This window comes from Mugil cephalus, chromosome 21, assembly GCF_022458985.1.
Source record: "Mugil cephalus isolate CIBA_MC_2020 chromosome 21, CIBA_Mcephalus_1.1, whole genome shotgun sequence".
NCBI lineage: Eukaryota > Metazoa > Chordata > Actinopteri > Mugiliformes > Mugilidae > Mugil > Mugil cephalus.
This window is the reverse complement of record NC_061790.1, coordinates 11,944,689-11,965,896: the sequence shown is the minus strand read 5'-3', so window position 1 is coordinate 11,965,896 and position 21,208 is coordinate 11,944,689. Positions and strand designations below refer to the sequence as shown.

Genomic DNA, 21,208 nt, shown 5'->3' with positions numbered 1-21,208 from the left:
AGAGTTTCTTTTATTTTTTTCAAACACAGTCGTGAGAGAAAGTCTTTCCTGATATGCCCTCTTTACAATGGTCCTCACAAAACATAACATAATGCATTCCCTTATTAATTTCTTGCAGACTACCCATAACCATATAAAGACTTACTTGCCTCACGCAAACCTGACCCTAAACCTAACTATAGCCAAAATACAATGACTTGTGCTACGTGATGACTTGCTTTTTGTCAACAGAACGTAACCGTGAGAGCGTGTTTCAGTTCCAACTCGGCAGGTGATTCCTGGAACTCTTACACACTTCCATCCCATAATTAATTGAGCACTTCCTTCATTCCTCAGCGAGACAAAAACCAGGAAGAAGTATTTTTTCATTTGTTCCTCAGGTGCTGAGTGATGGTTTTATTAGCACAATCAGAAAATCCCAAGCTGGAAACACTTGTTTTAAACACGGAATAATCAGCCTACATTTTCCTCTCACCTTTTACACACGCAAGGTAATTACAGCACGGGGTGAGAGAAAAAAGTGGATTTCAGAAGCTGTAATTTATTAATCATTTTGTCTTATATAAGGCTGGAAAATTGACTTGTTAGACTGCAACTTGGGAACTTTCCCTAAGGTTTGTGTGAAATGATCTCAACTGCTGGAAAAAGCTCTTTTATTCTCAACCTTTAAACGTTGACAAAGAACTGACAGAGTTGCAAACTACCAAAATATGGAAGAAAAATATTAACAGTTACTTTAAAGCTGAGAGTCAGTTTATTTACTGAACCATAGTCTATAGCAATATCAGGCGCTCTGTGACAATGTAATAAGATGCTTAGATGTCAGTGTTAATATGCTAACAATGGCTCAAAGCTAGGCTGCTGATCTTTAGCACATTCATCATGTTTGTTTTTAATAAGTAATATGCTTAGCACAAAAAAAAAAAACACACATACAGCTGAGGCTACTAGGACTATCATTTGTTTTGCACTGGACAATATAAATGTAGTCCTAATAATGGTGCTAAATCAACAGTTAAGGATCACCCAAACGATTACATTTCATCCTGAGAAAAGGAGGAAAGATAAATGCTACAGTGGTATAAATACTCATGGCAATCCGTCCAATAGATGCAAAAAAGGTGATGTCAGATACAAAGTCCCAAGCTGAAATATATCGTGGTACCTGCCTTTTACTGAAGTTGAGGTCATTCTGCAGTTTTATCGGGCTGTAGCGTTGAGACTGAAAGGAAAGACACGTCCGAATTCATAGATGCGTTCAGATCAGTCGGTAGTTTTGATGACGACCCAGTTGGCAGCGACTCCATGGGTGAAGCCGGGATCTCGATTCCATCAGAACTCATTGAGGTTAGACTCGCCGCTCTGTCTTCACGCAGGGAATACTGCCTAACGTCCTGGATGAACGCATTCTCTGTGTTTTCGTTCCGCCTGAACAGAATAATGTAACATTTTGTGAGGTACTGGCAAAACAGGATGCCGTACGCAGAGATGAGGATGACGACCATCTCCAGTGCTGGAGTGTACTGGCCTGTGACATTGACATAAACAGGGGCAAAGATGATCCAGGCGATGAAGTAAATCAGCATAGAAAACGTGATGAACTTTGATTCATTGTAACACTGAGGTAGCTTTCTTCCCTTGAAAGCAACAACCAAGCAAATAAGGGCCAAAAGGCCAATAAAGCTCAGCATGGCCCCGAATAAGGGAAAAAACTTCTCATCGCACATGATCACACGTTCATAATTATTTGGCTGTAACTCCCATTTGGGCTCTGGTGGCCAGAGCGCAAGCCACAGGGCACAGATCAGGATTTGACAAGCCATGCACACTGCAATGATGATGTATGGTTTGTAGAGTTTCTCCAGGGCACGTTTAGTGTTGGGGTCAAATTCAAAGGCCAAGATGATTTTGAAGGACTTGACCAAGACGCAGGAGATGCACAAGGTGAAGCTCAAGCCAAAAACCACCTGTCGTGCTTGGCACTGCCATTTGTTGGGTCTACCACAGAATAGAATGACACTTCCAAACGTGCCCAGGAGAGAGAAAAGAAGCAGGATGCAAATGGGGCCCACGCAGGAGCGCACAACAGGGGTGTTCCACCTCACAAAGAAGATGATACCAGCGGCAAGGGTGAGCAATATTCCTAGAGCAGTTAGCGCCAGCAGCACAATGTGATACATATTCTGCCAGTCCATGAAGACAGTTTTTTTAGGGACACACTCAGATCTATCCTCGGAGGAGTATTCAGTGCTGGTATTACACCGCAGACACTCTGTAGAATCTGCAAACAGAGAATAAATACATAATCTCATCATAATCTTTGTTGTATTTATCTTACATCTTTGAGTTGTCACAGTATCAGCATTGGGACACATTTTGCTTTGTCACGCATTTTACTAGTTAGTCAATGTGATTGAATATTAGTCAAATACACACCAGTGTCATTGGAATAGTAGTTCTCAGGACAGAGGTGGCACTCATAGCAGCAAACAGGCTGGCCGTCAGCTGACTTCTTGCTGTAGCCTGGACTGCAGCTGTGTGAACACCTGGAAATGACATTTTCCTGAGAAGAGAAAATATGCTCGTCAGAGTGAAGTGATGTCAGTTTTACTCACATAGCTGTGTAAAACATCTGACCACAGACCCTCGGTTAGGATAAGATATAATAAGATTTTAATGGGAAAAAAATGAAGGGACTCTCTTTCAGAAACAGACAGGCATGTACTTTGTTTTTTACAGGTAAATTCTGATAAATGTGAAAAACATGAGAGCCTTTGGAGAAACCTTAGCATTCAACAAAGAGATCCAAAAGCACATAAAGCATGCGTACAGCCTACAATGATAATGCCAACATGCTGATCTAAACTTCATGCATGTAAATGTCTGGGCCAAAGAAGTATACTGACTGACTGACAGCACTGTCAATAAAACCATGGACAGAAGAGAAATGAGAATACACAGATATAAAAGTGTGATACATTTTCTATAAAGGATTAAGATGACTCAGCAGTAGCAGAACTATAGTCCTTACCGTCTGTTCCAGGACATCACGTTTTGCATTTTTTGAGGTGAAAATCAGTTTTTTGTCCTCTATACTGTATTGAGCTACTGTGTAGGCCATGTCCACAAAATGCGGCGAAGTCTGCCTCCATAGGATAACATCGTATCCTGTGTCGAGATCACCCCGGCCATCGAATGAATAGTTCTTCCCATCCATGACAAACACTGCTTTCTGTAAGGCATCACGTAACTGAAATTCCAAAGTTGTGAAAAGTGTGAGCGTGACAATAATGAAAGACACCGTGAAGTTACACTATACATGTCTGTGTGTCTGTGTTTACCTCCAAGGGTTGTAACCTTCTTGTCCTGCAGTCCCTCTCCGTGCAGAGGTCAGAAACAGCCCGCACTATTGCCTTTAATGCCAAATCAATGCTCAACACGGCATATGGATAGATACTGCTTTTTAACTCCTCAGTTGCACTGGAAATTTCGCCAGAGTCAGATTCCCATTTTTCTTTTAAGAAGTCATACAGGAATGTGTTGTTCTTGTGGTGATCAGGATTTATATCAAGATTGTCGAGATACTGCATCATATTGCTTGTGTTTCCAGATTTCAGAGTGATCCCAAAGACTGTTCCAACGTCCTTCAAACTGGAGTTTTTAAGATTCAGGACGAGAGATGATTGCGACCAGTTATCACTGCACACCCAAACCTTCTCCCTGCCTTCGGGTTTCCTTAGAAGATTATTAAAAAGATACATCATATGGTAGGGTTTGGCGAAGGACACAATGACTGAGACGTTTCTATTTTCAGCGATGGTTTTGGCCGTAGAGTCAATATCATCATAGACTGCGTGGTGATTCAGAACACCTGGGAGAATACTGGTGTAGGCAAAGCAGATGTTGTTCTTGTCTGCATGGTACCGGAGGCGCTCAAATGCGTAGCGGCCGTAGTCACTGTCAGTTGTTATCACCCCAATCCAGGTCCACTGGTAACTTCTCAGAATCTCGACAATGGCACGTGCTTGGTGATCGTCCTCTGGCACTGTCCTCATAAAACTTGGAAAACGGACTTTATCACTCAGAAAACCAGAGGTTGAACCAAAGCTGATCTGTGTAGAGATTAAGGAACGGAACATCATTTAGACGTGTGACACGTACAGCAGAGTACGGCAGAAATATGATAAACGTGATGCTTCATCTTCTGAACCAAATGCTTCAGGATGAACCTTATAATCCTGTAAGCAGCTTTATATAAACAGTAAACAAATAAACAATAAGATGTTTTTAAACTGACCTGTGGGATGTACTCCAGGTTGAGTTGCCTTGTAACTGCTATGGATATTTCTGAGTAGTAGCCACCAATGACTGCCAGCACAGGAGGGGAGGACTGCTCTCCACCTGTAAATATTATTTTTATTTAATTCACACTTATTGTTTTAAGTCTTCAATAAGGTAGCATTGGACGTACTGACATATAAACAGTGTCTAATGAAACATATGTTTTGCAATAAGTTTAGTTCACAGAACTCTACAAAGTACGTGCAAAAAGGATTAACAAGGTTAAACAATGTACAAGTCTATTAAATGTGACCTGTACATTGTTTGACATTTTTAATACAAGATAATTCAGTGGAATTATTAGTATCTGGTTGGTGACTGGTAGTCTGCAAAAGATAATATACGTGTGCCTTTCAATACTGAACAAGGGCAGTTTGCTGCAAAGCTACTTGAAGTAGGTGAGGTAGCATGCTATTGCAGCTTCAATAGGAGTGATTTAATGAACCATGTGTCAATGGGTAAAGTTAACCAACAAGATCATGAAATGATGTAATATTAGGAGAGTGCAGAGGAAACACAAACATGTGGTAAACTTTGAGGCAAGTAGGTCTGTCTGTGGCTGACAAGTTCTTCAGTAAATGCTTGGGTTTAGGTCACAGTGAGCGGTTGTGTTGTGTTGTGTTGTGAAGTGGAGTGGACCTTTGAAATCCACTTTCTTTGCCTCATCTACAGCACGTATTCATGTAGTATGCTTTTGCGGTATGTCGTATAACGTAAAACTCCTGAGAACTGGAAAGCCTGTTTAGTGTTAACATTGAGTTCTAGTTAGGTGAGTTTAAGGTTTCGTTTCAAGGGCGTGTTTCTTTTTGGTGCACTGAGCTAATAAATAACAAGACAGCGATCTGTTTAAAACTGTCACACAAGAGTTTTCTCAGTGGTTTAGTCATGCTTAAACATGATTACTGACAACTTTCTGTTGACATGTCCGTGTCTGTGTGTAAATATTAATAATGTCTGATTATTATTTTTTAATAGCTAATAGTTTATAGTTAAAAGTGTTATAAGGTCAAGTTCTTTTTTTGTGTTGTTTTTTTTTCTTCTAATGTCCCCAGAAAACTTAGAACAATTTTAAAATGAACTCTGCTACATTACAATAAGTTAGTGATAAATAAAAACGAGTCAATCAACTTTAGCGTAATGATATTTCTTTTAAATTGCATTGCATTTGTTAAAACGTAAATTGTATTAAATGCTAACATATTATTTTATGTTAATCAGATGCAATACACAAAATAACAAGAAAAAGGTAAAATTACACTCAATTCTTGCAGTTTTACTCAGTGCATTTAAACCTGTAGTGATGTATGTATATGCTAACAAGTTGGTTGGCTAGATTAGATTAGATTAGACTAGACTAGACTAGACTAGACTAGATTAGATTAGATTAGATTAGATTAGATTAGATTAGATTAGATTAGATTTCATTAAATGAATAAAAATAGTATTACAGTTTTCTAGACTGTTTGAATGGAAGTATGTGTTTATACCTCTAAAACTATGTTTCCATTTGAACTTAAAATGTCTTTGAAAAAACAATTACTGATGGTGTAATTAATGTCCTGAGAGTACTCACCATTTCTCTTTGTGAAGGCCATGGTGTTTTTCAGGGCAGTGGTAACATCGGAGCAGGAGTCCACTATGTGGTATCCCATGGTGAGATTCCCCAACTCCTGCCTCTTATTTATCTCCTCCACTGCCTGCACCATTATTAGAGACTGCACCAGCCGAGCTACACTGAACCTTAGGATCCAATCACAGCGATTAAACACAAATATACCCTTCTTTAGCACACATTACAGACAAAATGCATCTAAACATAAAGCTAAAAGAAATATATTAAAAGTAAATTGAAAAAAAAAATGTGTTGCATTTCACAGTTCACCTCATCACAGTCACATCAGAGAATTAAACATTACCTGTCACAGGTCCGGTTATCAGTGCCATCTGCGTTAATGCTAACTTTTACACTTTCATGTATTGGGAACAGACCACCAATCATAATGTCACCTGGAGCGATGGCCTCATGTGTGCAGTCTGCACCAAAAAACAGGCGCGCTAAGACTGAGAAAAATATACAGAGACTGAAAAAATGTCTCATCGTTTTCCCGTTTTGCATCTCAAAGATCCTTCAAAGTTCCTCCAAAATGTGTTGCTGTGCATCCAATTCTGGCCTGAGCACTACTGTCTACATCTCATCTAGCAAGTGTGTTAAGAGAAGAGAATGTTGTGGATAAACTTCCTAAACTTGAAATGCTACTTACCATTTTCCTCATCTTTTCCATTGTCTGATGGTTCGGCTACACTGAACTTTAATGGGTGTGATGTAAAAAAATGTTGGTTCTCTTCCTGATGTCTGGGTATTGTTTTGATAATGTGACTGGGAGGGAGTTCTTCCTTGCCACCGTCGCCCTCAGGCTTGCTCTGGAGGTTGCAGGCTGGTTTTTGTGAAGCGTCTCGACACGATTTGTATTGTTATTGGCGCTATATAAATAAAACTGAATTGAATTGAATTGAATAGAATTGAGATTAGTCATATCGAACTAAAGCATCTAAATCAATTGGCCACCTGTGCTGTAGTAAAGTGACGCAATCCCGCCCGTTTCCTGGAATGACAAATTTGCTTTTGGGAAAACCTGCTCAGTGGAGCCACCTATATGGTGCAACACATTGTGACACATCAGACCAGGCCACCTTCTTATATTAGTCTGTGGCTGCGCAGCCCCGCTGTGATGCACTGTCTGTTCTGACACCTTTACTGTCAGAATCGGCAAAAGTCTTTTCAGCAATTCGTGCTGAAGTAGCTCGTCTGTTTTACTGGAGCACACAGGTCAGCCTTTGCTCTTCACGTGCACCAGTGAGCCTTGTGACGACACTGTCGCTGGTTCACTCCTTTTCCTTCCTTGGGCAGCTTTTGATAGGTACTGACATAGTTTTGGAGATGCTCTGGCCCACTCATCTAGCTATCACAATTTGGCCTTTGTCAAACTCTCTGAAATCCCTTCCATTTGTACATTTTACCCAATTATTGCAAATCACCTTTGTGTAAACATCCCACCCACTGACACACTAATTTCATAATACCTATTTAATAACTGGTATTATGAAATAATCAGTATTATTCACTTGCCCAGTGATTATTACCAGTCATAACGTATAACTGGCTGATCAGTGTGTATAAGTGCCATACTTCATATTTAAAGGCACCTCAGTATAAGTGAAAATACACTATGTGAAATTGCTTTAGCCAGCAGGATATTAGCTGAGGTGATACACTGATGCTGCGCAGAATAGTTTGAATTGAAATGAGGGTTTGGATTCATGGTTGTCTGTCTCTTTGTCAGCCCTCTGATAGACTAGAGTCCTTCACATACCTGAATTCTAAATGTCCCATCAACCAGATCTAATAAATTGCAGTATTGCAGGTTTTTCTTATTTTTTTTTTTTTTTTTTTTTTTTTTTGGGGAGGGAGGATAAGGTATTTGCTGTCATTATTTACTTTCTTGATTCCATTCATAACTGCTCCAGTTCACGCCCAGCTCTCGCGTGTAAGAAGTAAAGTCAACAAGACGAGATCCAGCTTCTTTCCGATGACGCGTGGATAAGAGGGACCTCTGCTACGGCTGCGGTGTCTGCGCATACGCGGAACGTTTGCGAACGGGAAGGAGAGGTGGGGACGGACTTCAACATCACAACTCTTATTTACAGTAGGAGGAAGTTTCGCCAAACTTCTTGGTAAAAAAAAAAATTAAAATAAATAAGACAAACAGGTAGGACGTACAGCATACCTATCTCTTTCCTGTAAATCCAGTTATTACGCAACATAAGAACATATTAAAGTGACCTGAAGCTAAATCGAAGAAAGTGGTAGGTAGGAAAACTTTTTGTTTACGTCATTAGCATACTCTTCTGTATAGCAATTTCAACTACCGATTCAATTAGCCTGTACATTACATTATAGTAAGCGCTTGTTTAACATCGGCTGAAAAGTGCGACAACGTTACGTATATATATTAAATGATATACGGCGCGTTTAGCATCAAAAAGCTCTTTGAGAAAGAGACTTAGTTTCACTTTGTGCTTCGGAGAGATGTCAGTCAAACTAAGAGAAGATGGACAATTTTTTTGCATTTCCAACACTGTTGTTACTTTTTTGTACTCATACGCTTTCATGACAGCGTGTGAAGGCAGAAGTTAGACCGTACTTTATAACTTGTTTGCACGTCCGTCCGCGTGACTGAGTCTGGTTCAGCTATTTCAGGAAAGGTGGGGCAGAGGGCTGGTCAGCCGCTAGTGGGAACTGACATGAAACTGGAAGTGCCTCTGTCCCAAGACCTCTAACCATTTACTTACTAGTGATTTGTTAACACAGATTCGTTTTATTGGGTAGGTTTACACACCGATCAGGCATAACATTATGACCACCTTCCTAATACTGTGTAGGTCTCCCTTGTGCCTCCAAAACAGTTGTGACCCGTCAGAGAATGGACATAAGCCTTCTGAGGGTGTCCTGTGGTGTCTGCATTGACTGCCAGGCACCAGGTTGCTGTTAGTGGGGGGGCTTTGGGCCCTGTGGGTTGAGGGGAGGGACCTGTGTGGATCACCCCACAGATATTTGATCAGTTTGGGATCTAGTTTATTTGGAGGCCAGGTCAACACCTTGTGCCGTTTTTCGTGTTTTTTTGAGTTGATCCTCAGCTGGGTGCTACGTGTCATGTCACACAAATGCCAAATGTCCAGACGTTTCCCAGCAGAACGTTGTATTGTCGCAAGAGGATCAATGTTATTCATCAGTGGTCATAATGTTAACCAGTGCACATTGTTTAAGGACCGACCACCCGGCCACATGCGAAAACCAGAATGAAAAAGCAGCTTGCACATTCATTAATGCATCTGTTTAAATAATCCAAGAATATTAAAAAACAAAGCTAAAACAAAAACGACCCGACTTGTTCCACTTTCTTGAAAACTACGTAGTTTCTCAATAGTGAGGTAATTTTAATGCATATTGAGCACTTTTGCATGAATTAACTTAATGCATGACTTTAAAAACAAACTGTAAAATTGATGCTTTTGCTGGAAAATTTACTGTTTCTGGCACTACAAAAAAAAGTTTCAGCTTTCACCGCAAGCAAAGATGAGATCAGCTGATTTCAAGAATTGAACAAAACTTTATTGTCATTACAACAACATATACTTTTACGTGAAATTAAGCACCGAGGCCCAGTTCAGCCGAACAACGTCAGAGTTTAACAGTCTAACCACGTGTGGTTCCTGAGTCTGTGGGTAAGGGGTCGGTGGGATCCTTCATGATGCTGGAGCCCCTTTTCCTGCAACTGGACGTGTAAATGTCTGTGGTGGTGGGCAGGCTGCCTCTCACGATCCTAGCTACCGTGGCACACAGCGATGCAGGAGCAGAGGACACTTCCCACTGCACATCTGTAAAACGAGGCCAGGACCGAGTCCCCAAGTCCAACGCACCTCAGCCTTAAAAATAAGTGCTGGTGAGCCTTCCTCACCAGGCACGCGAGGTCGTTAGTGTGGTGTACGCCCGGGTACCTGACACTGGAGACCGTCTCAACGGCCGTCCACCAGTGTGCAGAGGAGAGGGGATGTGTCTGACCCCCCTGAAGTCCACAACCATCTCATGAGTTTTTTTTTCACGTTGATGCAGAGGTGCACCTCCTCCAAACTTCACCACATGACAGCTGGGGTGATGTGCCTTGCAGTCATATGTCAGCAGGGTGAACAGGAGGAGGCTCACAACACACCCCTGGGGGAGCCAGTGTTGAGGGAGATTGTGGAGGAGGAGGTGTTATGGATTGGATTTTGCAGACCCAGTTGCAGGTGGAGGAGCTTAGTCCAAGCACCCTGTGCTTTGTCACCTGAGTCTGTGGTGTTGTTGTATTAAATGCAGAGGTGAAGTGCATGAAATCGAGCCAAGAGCCCCTGCTCTCCAGGTGCAGGGCTGTGTGCACCACAGAAGATCTGTGGATCTGTTCCTGTGGTAGGAATACTGATACTGATGATCCACGGTGACACCAACATGGCTCTTTAAACGGGCTGTGAACATCCTCTCAAAGAGAGTCAGGGCAACCAGCCGATAGCTATTCAGGCCTTCATAGTGTGATCACTGGCGACATCCTCTAATCTAATCTCTACATGCAGAATGTTAAAACTGCTGAGTTGTTTCGATGAAAGCCACATCCTCTTGATTCTTGTAGTTCACAGTTGCGTCTGGTTCATCGATTTGTAAGCTGATAGTTTGAGAACTACAAGTTTGGTAACTGATTATTCATTTGAGTAATATCTTGATAAAACTGTCAAAGATGGTGAGGTTGGTTACAACTTAAATTTAACAAATTTTCTGTTGCATCCCCTGTAATGTATACTGTATAATTGTAAAATTGTTTCTAGTAACTAATAACACAGAGACACAGGGACTCATATTTTTTTTACGATAACCTGTAAAATCCTGAAATATTGAAATAATAATTGTTAAATTAATTATCAGGAACAACACTGTTTGTGAAGATAACTGCATGGGCATTTGTTTCTCTGTTTAGTCTCCACATCGCTCTGGCAACCAAATCCAAACATGTGCTTTCCAAAAATGTATCATTCTATCATTATTTTTAAGGCACAATGGGCAAAAATAACAAAGATTTTCAGAGATTTTATCAAGGAAAAAATAAATATCAAGAAGTTGAATGAGTAATGACATTACATGGAGTTCTGTTGTTTATCATTATGCTGACTGCTGTGGTTGTGGGAGGTCATATGTTAAGGTATGCTACTTTCTTTCTGCAGAAGAACTGCTGGTCCCAGTCCAGTGATGTCTTCCCCGTGGTGGGAGCTGTGGCCCCTGCCGGGCACAAATACCTCTAACAACAGCTTTTTTGACAATACCACCTGCTTCAGCTCCCAGCACACCACCGTTCTCGCAGGACTCGAATTTGGAGGAGTGCCACTTGTCCTGCTGATCAACTTCCTTTCCTTTCTTGTACGTTTCTGCCTCTCATACAATTCTGATCAAGTTCGAGACATCTGGGAATTTTTGTGACTAGATTATCTGAGGTTCCTTCTGCCGCTCTCAAATCCAAAATGTGTTCAACGAGTGATCTATTCATAGGTTTGAATTAATATCTCTTTGAACATTATACTAGAACAAGCATGTTTTGCTTGTAATGCAAGAAATAAGTCATAGCAGTTACAATGACTCTCTTTTCTTGCCTCCCACAGGTGCTGTTGCTGATCTTCGCCATTATCAGGGAGAAGTTCTGGGACTATGGGCGTTTAGCGCTGGTTGCAGACAATGAAGGGTCAGTTAACAGTCTTTTTTTCTCAGCCATGATGCACACACAAGTAAATCTAGTTTATTTGTAAGTTAGATCTTCTGGTTTGATGTAATCTTTTCACACCGAACTTTGCGCGCCAGGTTCACCGGGTCAAGACACCGTCGTTATGGGCGTACGTCGTCAACTGTGTCCAACACCGATGACCCTGACTATGAATTGGTAAGTAAAAGTACGTCAGTTTAATAGCCAAACTCAGTATTCAGAAAAAATAGACAACAAATGATTTGAAACTACATTAGTGACTTTTTGAACTACACCTAACTACATTTTTAAATCTTTTTATTTTTCAATGACATGGTTCTCAGTGAAGTGTGAAGTGTCACAACATGCTTTTAGGAAGTCGCTACCAAATCTTTCAGAATAATCTTCATAATATTTTACATACAAAACTTTTTCTGTTCAGGGATTCTGCTCTTGGCTGCCTTACATCATCCAAATGGAGTGAGTAACATCGACCAATCTATGTTTCTCAATTGGCGCCTTGTCATCCTGCTTTGTAGACAAGGTAGAGTACGGTATGTGAGGTATGCGTAATACTAATTAGTACTGTATATGTGTGTGTTTCAGTGAGGAAAAGGTGAAAGCCAGGTGTGGCATGGATGCTGTCCACTACCTCTCCTTCCAGCGTCATCTGATTGTCCTGCTGGCAGTCACCACAGTCGCCTCCCTCGCGGTCATAATGCCCGTCAATATGACTGGAGACCTGCTGCGTGAGTTTGAGATTACATCCTACATCCTGCCTCCAAAGCAAGGAAACACCTAGAGGCTGTGTTTAAAAGTGATAACAATCAGGCGGTGTTGAATGATAATTACAAATTCAGCTTTTTTCAATGGGGACATTGTTATGATGGGTCAAATATGAATCTAGCAGTCAAAACACAAGCTGTGCTGTCCACTTGAATCAGTTATTTTTTTCTGTTAATGCTCATCTTTGCTTATTTAAATATTGTTCTAAAATGTTTTTTTTTGTTGTTTTTGTTTTTTTTTTCAGAAAATAGTCATCAGGGATTTGGAAGGACAACTATCGGGAATCTTCCAACGGAGTAACTACTACTTAATCGAGTTTATTTATGTTTATTTATATATATATATATATATATATATATATAAAACCACCAGAGCAGTACAGTGTAGAACAGGTTGCATCGAAAATGTAAGATCAATAATAAAATAAAAATACAGAACAGGATTGAAACTGAGAAGGTCTATTTGTAAAATAATATAATATATTGGATTTATATAAAATATATTTATATTGAAATGCTAAGACAACTAAGAGCATTCTAAGGCCATCAATAACGCATACGCTGTGTAACAATGTAACATTTAACCAAAAGAGGAAGGCTGGGGGCACTGCTTCCCTTACCACAGAGCATGGAATAAACAATTAGAAGAACCATGAAACCAATTCTGCATTTGATAGCTACGGCTATAATGCTTCCTCTTTTATTGGTACCCATCAGGAGTCTTGCAGCAGCTGCAGATGAGACAGTGAGGTGCAACAATCAAGTCCTGACAACTGTCAACTGTCATGTCTTTGAGCAAGGGGACGCACGTAAATTTGGCAATATTCATCAGCTGAAGATAGCATTCCTTCACTGTAGAGCTGAAATTTTGTTTAGATGTCTAATTTAAATGCCTAATGAAAAATGACACTGGGGGTTTCTTGCATGGGCATGGAAGGTAGATATCAGTGGCCCCAAGCAGCAAAGGTGAACACATTATAGGAGCTACGTTTGTCAGCGGCATTTGATATTGTGTTTGCAGAAGATGGCAGAATAGGGCGTCTAAAGCAAACACATACAAAGCAAACAAAAGAGGCCTCATTGTGGAACCCTGAAGTGACTGGGTACAGAGCAAGTTACAATAAACAGAACACCGGGAGCTTATAACATAATAATGTCTTGCTGCATAAACAAAATGCCCACTGCTGCCTTCCATGTTTGCTTCTAGCAACAACTTGTTATGGCTGCACACGGTGTTCGCCGTTCTCTACCTGGCCCTGACGGTCGCGCTGCTTCGAAGATACACTTCAAAAATGAAGGGCATTCCCAGAGAGACAGTGAGTCTCCACCTATTCATTACACATTTTCTTTCTAGACTGTACTGTACCGGCACGAGGTAACAATCTTGACATGATGATTACAGACCGCATTACAGCATTTAATTATTAACCAGTGTCACTCACCTGTGCTGGGGCCTAACGAACATGTCATCGTGACCTTCTTTTCACAGGCCAGAAACACCTTGTTTGTGTGTTCGGTCCCTAAAACAGCAACGGCAGAGGATGTAAAGACCCACTTCACGTTAGTAAACTGAATGTTATAATTAATGATTTCATGAAGTTAACGTTGTGTCTAAAAAAAAAAAAAAAAAAAGTCAAAGTGTGACCAATTCTCAAAGTCACAGTGCTGTTTTTTTTCCTGTAGGGAGGCGTATCCTAGCGTTCAAGTGTGTGCTGTGACCTTGGGCTATAACGTTGCCAAACTCATGCACCTTGATAAGGAGAGGTAAGAAATTAGATTACTGTTAAAATAATCTGAAGTTTTCTTTGTGCTAATTTGTAGAAGGAAGCATGACCTAAGTCACTGACCAGGTCATGATCTGTAAGAGCTGCTAACTGTGTACTCATTGTTAGTAATTGTTTTGTGGATAATAAATATGTACCTCTCTATGTGCAGTGACAAAGTGCCAAAAGGGAACTAAAAGCTTTACTGATCTTATATCTTACATAAATTTACTGTGTGGTTCAGTCTCGTTGTCTCTCTTCCTTATTTTAATAATAAATGGTGCGGTAAGTTTACTTAAGCATTACCAGGTCAAACCAACGTCTTTGTGTTTGTTTCACTCCAGGATGCGAGCAGGAAAAAACCTGTATTACTATGAGCGTGTTCTCGAGAAAACCGGGGATCGAAAATTGATCAGCCCCCGCTTGTGCGGTTGCGCCTGTTGCTGCAGCAGCTGTGAGAGGGTGAGATGGAAAAGACGATCTGTTATGCTTTCTGTTAAGAAGAGTTGCCCTGGCTGCAAGACTGCAAATCAGAGACAATGTGCAAAGGACATCTGTGCACGATTAAAGTATTTATTCCGCGGTTGTGCATTCTCAGGTTGATGCTATTGAGTACTACAATGCGAAAGAGAAAGACCTGCTGGAAGAGGTCAGGAAGCAGACTGAATCAGTGCCAGAGAATCCCTTGGGGATCGCCTTCGTCACTTTAGAGAATGAAGCCATGGCCAAGTAGTGAGTATCAGTTTAACAGTATGTTTTTCTTAACGGTATCTACTAACGCTCTGAAATTTAGCTGTGAATGTATCAGAAAACTATAGGTCTGGGTTTAAAAATGGAGCAGTCCTGCGACAAGGACACAATAGTCGACACACAGCATATGACGGTGTTTTCCAGTAGCAGGGCTGTTATCTGTCGTGACTATGCTCGTCCTCTGAATTGTTATCTCTCAATTTTATTGTCACCACATGACTGTTTTTTTTTTTTTACCACTGCAGCATTTTGAAAGACTTCAATGCACTCAAGGGAGGCAGCCCGAACTGCTGCTGCTGCTGCGGTAGAGAGCCTCAGCCCTCGTCCAATAGCAAAGCTCTGAAAGTCAGGAAATGGCGGGTCAGCTTTGCGCCACATCCCAAAAATGTGTTTTGGTAAGGTCTGAAGCACCAACACTTCACACAGTGTACGTCCCAAGTACCAAGTACATCACATGACTACTGGTGCCAATAGGTCTGAGCAGAAATCCAGTGTCCCTGTTAGCAGAACCATACAGTGTTTTAAAGTTTTGCTTTTCAATTAAACTCATTAAAAATGAACGAGCTTTTTAGGTCTGATCGATTTAAATAGAACATCCATGTTGTTGTATTGAACAGTGTTTGCCCTTGCATACATTGGCGCTTACAGTGCGATTATTCTTGATAATAATGTGAACGCTGATTTTATGTCACCTGCAAATATTGAGAGTACTGCATCCAAGATAACACCTATTTATCAAACCCCAGAAAACATATTATTATTCTACCTTAGTATTATTTACCACCTGTTACAGTGATTTGTGTGTAACTGTCCTGATATTTTCCATATCCCACAGGGACAATCTCTCGGTGCAGGGTATTTGCTGGTACATCCGCTACGTGATGCTGAACCTCTTCCTTTTCATCATACTCACCCTCCTCACGACTCCCACCATCATCATTAGCACTATGGACAAGTTCAACGTGACAAAGCCCATCCAGTATCTTAACGTGAGACATAAATATGCACAATATAATGATTGCAGATATGTTTTCAGAGGCACAAATCTTAAAGCTGTGTTGTTTGTTTTTTTTACCACAGAGCCCCATCATCAGTCAGTACTTCCCCACTCTCCTGCTGTGGACCTTCTCTGCGTTGCTGCCCACAATAGTGTATTATTCTACCCTAGCAGAGGCCCACTGGAGCAGGTATCACACCGACACACACAGTGGTAGTGCCATGATTGGTTTTCTGTCACCAGAGGTTTATTCCGCTGCCATCTGTGCTTCAGATCCAGCGAGCAGCTGAGCATGATGCAGAAGTTGTATTTCTTCCTCCTCTTCATGGTGCTTATTCTGCCCTCGCTCGGACTCACCAGGTAACTTCATTACCGTCACTGTGGATCTGGGTGAAATGTTAATCTGCAGTGTGCTCAGACGAGGAACTTAAAAGCTTACTTTTTGTTTTGTCTTTCTGTTTCACCTATTAGTCTTGCAGCATTTTTTCGCTGGTTGTTTGAAAAACAGATAGATGGAGGGCAGCTAAGGTTTGAGTAAGTAAAAGCTTTAAGTTACAAGACAAAATTAAGATCCATTATTTTCATAATTCACAGCGTCTTGGTTGCTGTTTTTTTTTTATTATTGTTGTTGTTTTTATTGTTTTCCTTGCGGCAGGTGTGTGTTTTTACCTGACCAAGGGGCATTCTTCGTCAACTACGTGATCACAGCGGCCCTGCTAGGCTCTGCGATGGAGCTGTTGCGGTTGCCGGGGTTACTGCTGTACACCATTCGTTTGATTTTCGCTCACTCTGCTGCTGAGAGGAAATATGTCAAACAGGTTTGTAATGGTGTTACCTGTTGTACTTGTTCATTCAGCGCCGTCATTGTGCCTATTGTCGTATTTATTCTTTCATGAATGACTAGCACTTAGAATGAAATTCTAAAAAAAGAAATGCAAGAAGTCTTCAGTGAGACATTCCATATATCATGGAATAACTAAACAACTATGCGGTCTCTTCGTGTGAACTCGAGTCACTGATAAGTTACCGGTATAATAGTTTGTAGTTTGCCTCATCTCACTATTTATGAACTTCTGTTTACAGAATCAGGCCTATGAGTTTGAGTATGGAGCCATGTATGGTTGGATTCTGTGCGTGTTTACCGTCATCATGGCTTACAGCATCATTTGTCCTGTAATTATGCCTTTCGGTGAGTGTTCAGAAGCATAAACACAGCATTCAACTTTCATTTTTTTCTCTAATATTTCCTGATTGTGTGATATTTACTTATTTCTATACCACACATGACACATCCTCACTCAATACATCCATTGCGGTTTATCTATATGATTGTGTCTGTCTATATCAGGTCTCCTGTACATGCTTCTGAAGCACATGGTGGATAAACACAACCTGTACTTTGCCTACCTGCCTGCTCAGCTGGACCGACAGGTCCACCTGGCGGCTGTCAATCAAGCTCTGGCCGCACCCATCATCTGCTTAATTTGGCTTTACTTCTTTTCCGTCCTCAGAGCAGGTTAGCACAAGTGTGTGATTAAAGCTGCAAAAAAAATACTACCAATTAAGAATGCATGAAATTTGCTAACAACAAAAGAAAACAGTAAACATAAAAATTTGCCTTGTTAATATTTTGGATGTTGAATCTTTTGTTGTATGTCAACAGTCCCTTTTTTACATTAATGCTTACATTATTCCTAAAGTGTTCTATTTTAACTAAAAAAGAATCAGTCATGGGATGCGGTGCCTTTGTGTCAGATCAGATTTCCTGATTTAAAACTCTGTCCATGTTTCAGGTTTCTGGACTTCAACATCTCTGTTCACCCTGGTGGTCCTGTGTCTCACTGTCCTCATCTGTCTCAGCTATGCCTGCTTTGGTCAATTTAAGTACCTCAGTCCACACAACTATAATGTGAGTACTGTCTTGCGCGTGCATACGTTGCGGCTCTTTTGTCGTCCTCCACACTGAGACTCATTATGGTTTGTGTTCTTTTTTTCAGGCCAAAGAGGAGGACAAGGATAAAGTAGAAGGGGTGGAAGAAAACACTATGGTACTGTACATGTTCTTGTTTTCATATATTTATGACAGCCCCGACCCTAAGTTCACCTCCCTGTGTATTCATTTGTCTTATGTGTCATCCTTCTTATGTTGGCCATTAACAAAATAATGACTAACAAAAAGATATATTTTTTGACTGCAGCTGACACAACAACGGCAACTATCGTAAAATAACACAGTGGCTCAGGGAATTATACATTCGAGAGAATTAAAGTACACTACCGGGACAAAGTTTTTATCCCCGTTTCCTGAGAAGTAAAGTCTTGATGTGTTATAACGAGTTAATCATGCAGTGAACTTTTGACCTAATCGGTTATTTTGGTTGATCAAGAGAGATACATCTTACTGAGTTTTATAAATTTCGGGAGCTTTGTCTTTTCTTTTGCGTCAAAGTCATGCTTTCGCCATTATGTGCAGTTCTGCTCCAAACACAAAACAATATATTGAGAAAACACACTCAGTAGAGCTTTATTTGTTTCCTGTACTCATCTCCTCTTAACTGCGCTTTTACAGATTTACCTTCCCAGAGTGCTTAATCCACAGTCACCTGCCGACAACCCACCAGGACCTAAACAGCCCAAGTCTTATGGCTCTACAGAGGAAAACCGGACCTCCAGCTCATGCCCAGAGCCAGAGGAGGGAAACGTTTCAGACTGATGAATGTATTTAAAAGTTGGGAGTCAAGATCTGCACGGCTCCCGATTATAAATCTGCTTCCTTCATGAGTCTGAACATGAACTCTACATCTGAGTCAACTGTTTTCCACAGAGCAGCACTATGCTGTTAAAACGATCATCCAGTGTATATCTCTGTGTTAATTTTGAAAACCTTCATACAGGAAAGATGGTACATAGAAATGTTATTTGAGGGGTCCATTTTCGTATGCTTTTTATAATAATAATAATAATAATAATAATAATAATACACATATACAACAGCAATACAGACAGCAAATTAAGAATAAAACATCCAATGCAATATAAATAAAAGCAGATTATAGAAATGAGATTTTAAAAAAGAGACACGAGTCTGGATTTGAAGCATGTCAGAGAGTCTGTTTCCAATGTCAGATGGGAAAATGTTCTAAAGAATGTAATTCCCTTCTTGTGCTGATAATCAACTGCACCACAGACACCAAAGAGGTGGACAGACACAGCTTGCTGTGTGCTCCATGTTTCTGTAGATTTAATCCGGTTTCCAGTTTTTATTTTTAATGTCGCAGCACCTGACAAATGAATAACTCAATGATGCACTTTTTGTATTTTTTCTGTGTTTACCAAAATCAGCTGAATGCTTTTATTTTCATAATATGAAAACTTTTCATCAGTATTTCTGGAGTTTTGTACAGAAAACCTTGTTTTAGGTGTTTAGCATCAATGAAGGAATGGTTTTAGCGGGTCAAAATGTATTTATTGGGTACAGTGTAATGTTTTTTATGTTTTTTTTTTTAATATGAATTTAATAAGGAATACAATCCAAAAAGGAAACTTGTTCTCTTGTTGATTTCTCAAAGTTTGACTGATTAAATTGTTCAGAAGCTTAGACTTCAATATTAAAAAATCTTGCAGTTTTAAGCAACTTAACGGTTATGAGCATGTCACGTCATTGGGGGGCACTGTTGAGCTGCAGTACCGTAGTGTAACTGCTGATATATTCATAAAGCACCATTAAGGAGTTCTAACTTATTCTGACATTGGTATGACCCAGTTGAGTGTGTGACACTTCAGGCAGCTCCTACTCCTCATCTGATCCTTCACTTTTGTCTCCCTTTCTGTTCCCTTTGTTTTTGCTTCCTTTTTCCCCTGCCCTCTCCCCCTTTCTCACCACGGTATCTGCCTCTGCAGGGAAACCCCAATGTTGTCAAATACAAGGCTGCTAAGGTGCTGCAGCAATTAGCACAGTTGTTAAATGTGTGTAATGAAGTGCTAAGCTAGCACATCTAGGTTAGTGGCTGTGGTGTAAGGAGAAGTGTGGACTGTTGGACGGGGAGCAGTGCTCACCACATAGGCACTTGAACAACAACAACAAAAAAAAAACTGTTGAGGAACGGTAACTATTGAAGGAGTTTTAATGGCTTACAGACGACTTCCTAGTCCAAACATCAAACTCACTTTTCCAAATGAATGCGCACTTTATGCCTTACATACGGACTGCCTGTCTACAGAAAAGAATCCGCAGCACAAAAGTATTGAGGACAAAAAGCACCGTCACTCTTTATCACACTTAAATGGATATTTAGTTAAGGATTATCAAAGAATAATGTAATATCTGAGTGTGCAAAGGTTATTGACAGCACTTAATCTGTAATGTCAATCAAAGATTAAGTAAAACAAAACAGTCTTTTGCTTATTCTTTCTCAGGTCTTATTGTATCGTGCGATTAAGCAATAAAGACACATTTATGGGCACTCTGCAGTCTCCGGCATGATAAAAGTGAGACTACGAGCCATAATGTGACATGTCTTTGATAAATAATCTAGTGATCAGACCAAAATGCTCTGCGTGACTTCCATGCACAGAGATTTAGAAACTGATCTTACCAGACATACCTCAACAAAGTCACATGAGAAAGCTGTGCAGGGTCCGGATGCGGGGGCGCTAATAACTTGCAGATATTTTCTCATGTGGTTCCAAGGATGAGCTGGTGAAATAGGTTGGAATCTGATGTTAGACACCTGATACACTGTCTGTGCTTTGTGTACATAATACCTGGTCCCTGCTGGAAAGGCTTTCGATAGCTCAGTAGAGCATACAACTAACGCAGAGGTTGTAGGAGCCTGGGAAGAAACTTTGTCCAGCAGCAGCAGCAGCAGCAGCTCGAGCTGCAGTGTGCAGCTTTCCAAAACCACACATCAAACTCTGACCCTGTGTTAAACACGCCACAAATTCACTGGCCTTGCTTCGGCCCACACGGCTCTCTGCTTTTCTAGTTGTGGGTGTGTGAAAATCTGATCTAATGTTTGATTCAATTACGTGCAAACTGGGAGTGGTTTGTGGCATCTTGTGTTCAGACAGTTCGCTCAGATGTTCACAAATTGTGCGGTCTTCCAAAAAAATAAAAAGTGTTAAACATTTGGCCACATCACACGTCCCTCATTCTCATTTTCTCTCCCGCTTTGTTAAATTGAAATGTATCAACACAGACAACTGGCTGTTTCTTTACAGACTTTCATAACATACAAATAACTTTTATTTGTTTTA

The 21,208-nt window shown here is 40.6% G+C and overlaps 2 protein-coding genes across 5 annotated transcripts; one reads left to right on the top strand and one right to left on the bottom strand.

Moving 5' to 3' along the window:
• Positions 1 to 670: 670 nt before the first annotated feature.
• On the bottom strand, positions 671 to 9,982 carry LOC124999464 (G-protein coupled receptor family C group 6 member A-like). The gene is made up of 10 exons (XM_047574380.1): positions 9,898 to 9,982; positions 9,601 to 9,777; positions 6,258 to 6,375; positions 5,915 to 6,081; positions 5,181 to 5,183; positions 4,298 to 4,401; positions 3,342 to 4,112; positions 3,032 to 3,250; positions 2,437 to 2,563; positions 671 to 2,281 (listed from the first exon to the last, which is right to left on the bottom strand). The coding sequence occupies exons 1-10, from the start codon at positions 9,980 to 9,982 to the stop codon at positions 1,188 to 1,190; spliced, it is 2,865 nt and encodes a 954-aa protein (XP_047430336.1). The 3' UTR covers positions 671 to 1,187.
• On the top strand, positions 7,915 to 19,591 carry tmem63a (transmembrane protein 63A). Of its 4 annotated transcripts, none has more exons than XM_047574438.1 (23): positions 7,915 to 8,008; positions 11,149 to 11,341; positions 11,581 to 11,660; positions 11,777 to 11,855; positions 12,100 to 12,137; positions 12,264 to 12,406; positions 12,688 to 12,739; positions 13,650 to 13,758; positions 13,932 to 14,002; positions 14,126 to 14,206; positions 14,550 to 14,667; positions 14,804 to 14,937; positions 15,201 to 15,350; positions 15,791 to 15,944; positions 16,036 to 16,142; positions 16,226 to 16,312; positions 16,424 to 16,486; positions 16,608 to 16,770; positions 17,036 to 17,141; positions 17,301 to 17,468; positions 17,746 to 17,861; positions 17,950 to 18,000; positions 18,522 to 19,591. In XM_047574438.1, exons 2-23 carry the CDS (start codon positions 11,174 to 11,176, stop codon positions 18,663 to 18,665), a joined length of 2,382 nt encoding a protein of 793 aa, XP_047430394.1. In that variant the 5' UTR covers positions 7,915 to 8,008; positions 11,149 to 11,173; the 3' UTR covers positions 18,666 to 19,591. The 4 variants fall into 4 exon arrangements, with proteins under 4 accessions (XP_047430394.1, XP_047430393.1, XP_047430392.1 ...); XM_047574437.1 differs by having other exon boundaries at positions 7,976 to 8,108; XM_047574436.1 differs by having other exon boundaries at positions 7,984 to 8,205.
• Positions 19,592 to 21,208: the final 1,617 nt, after the last annotated feature.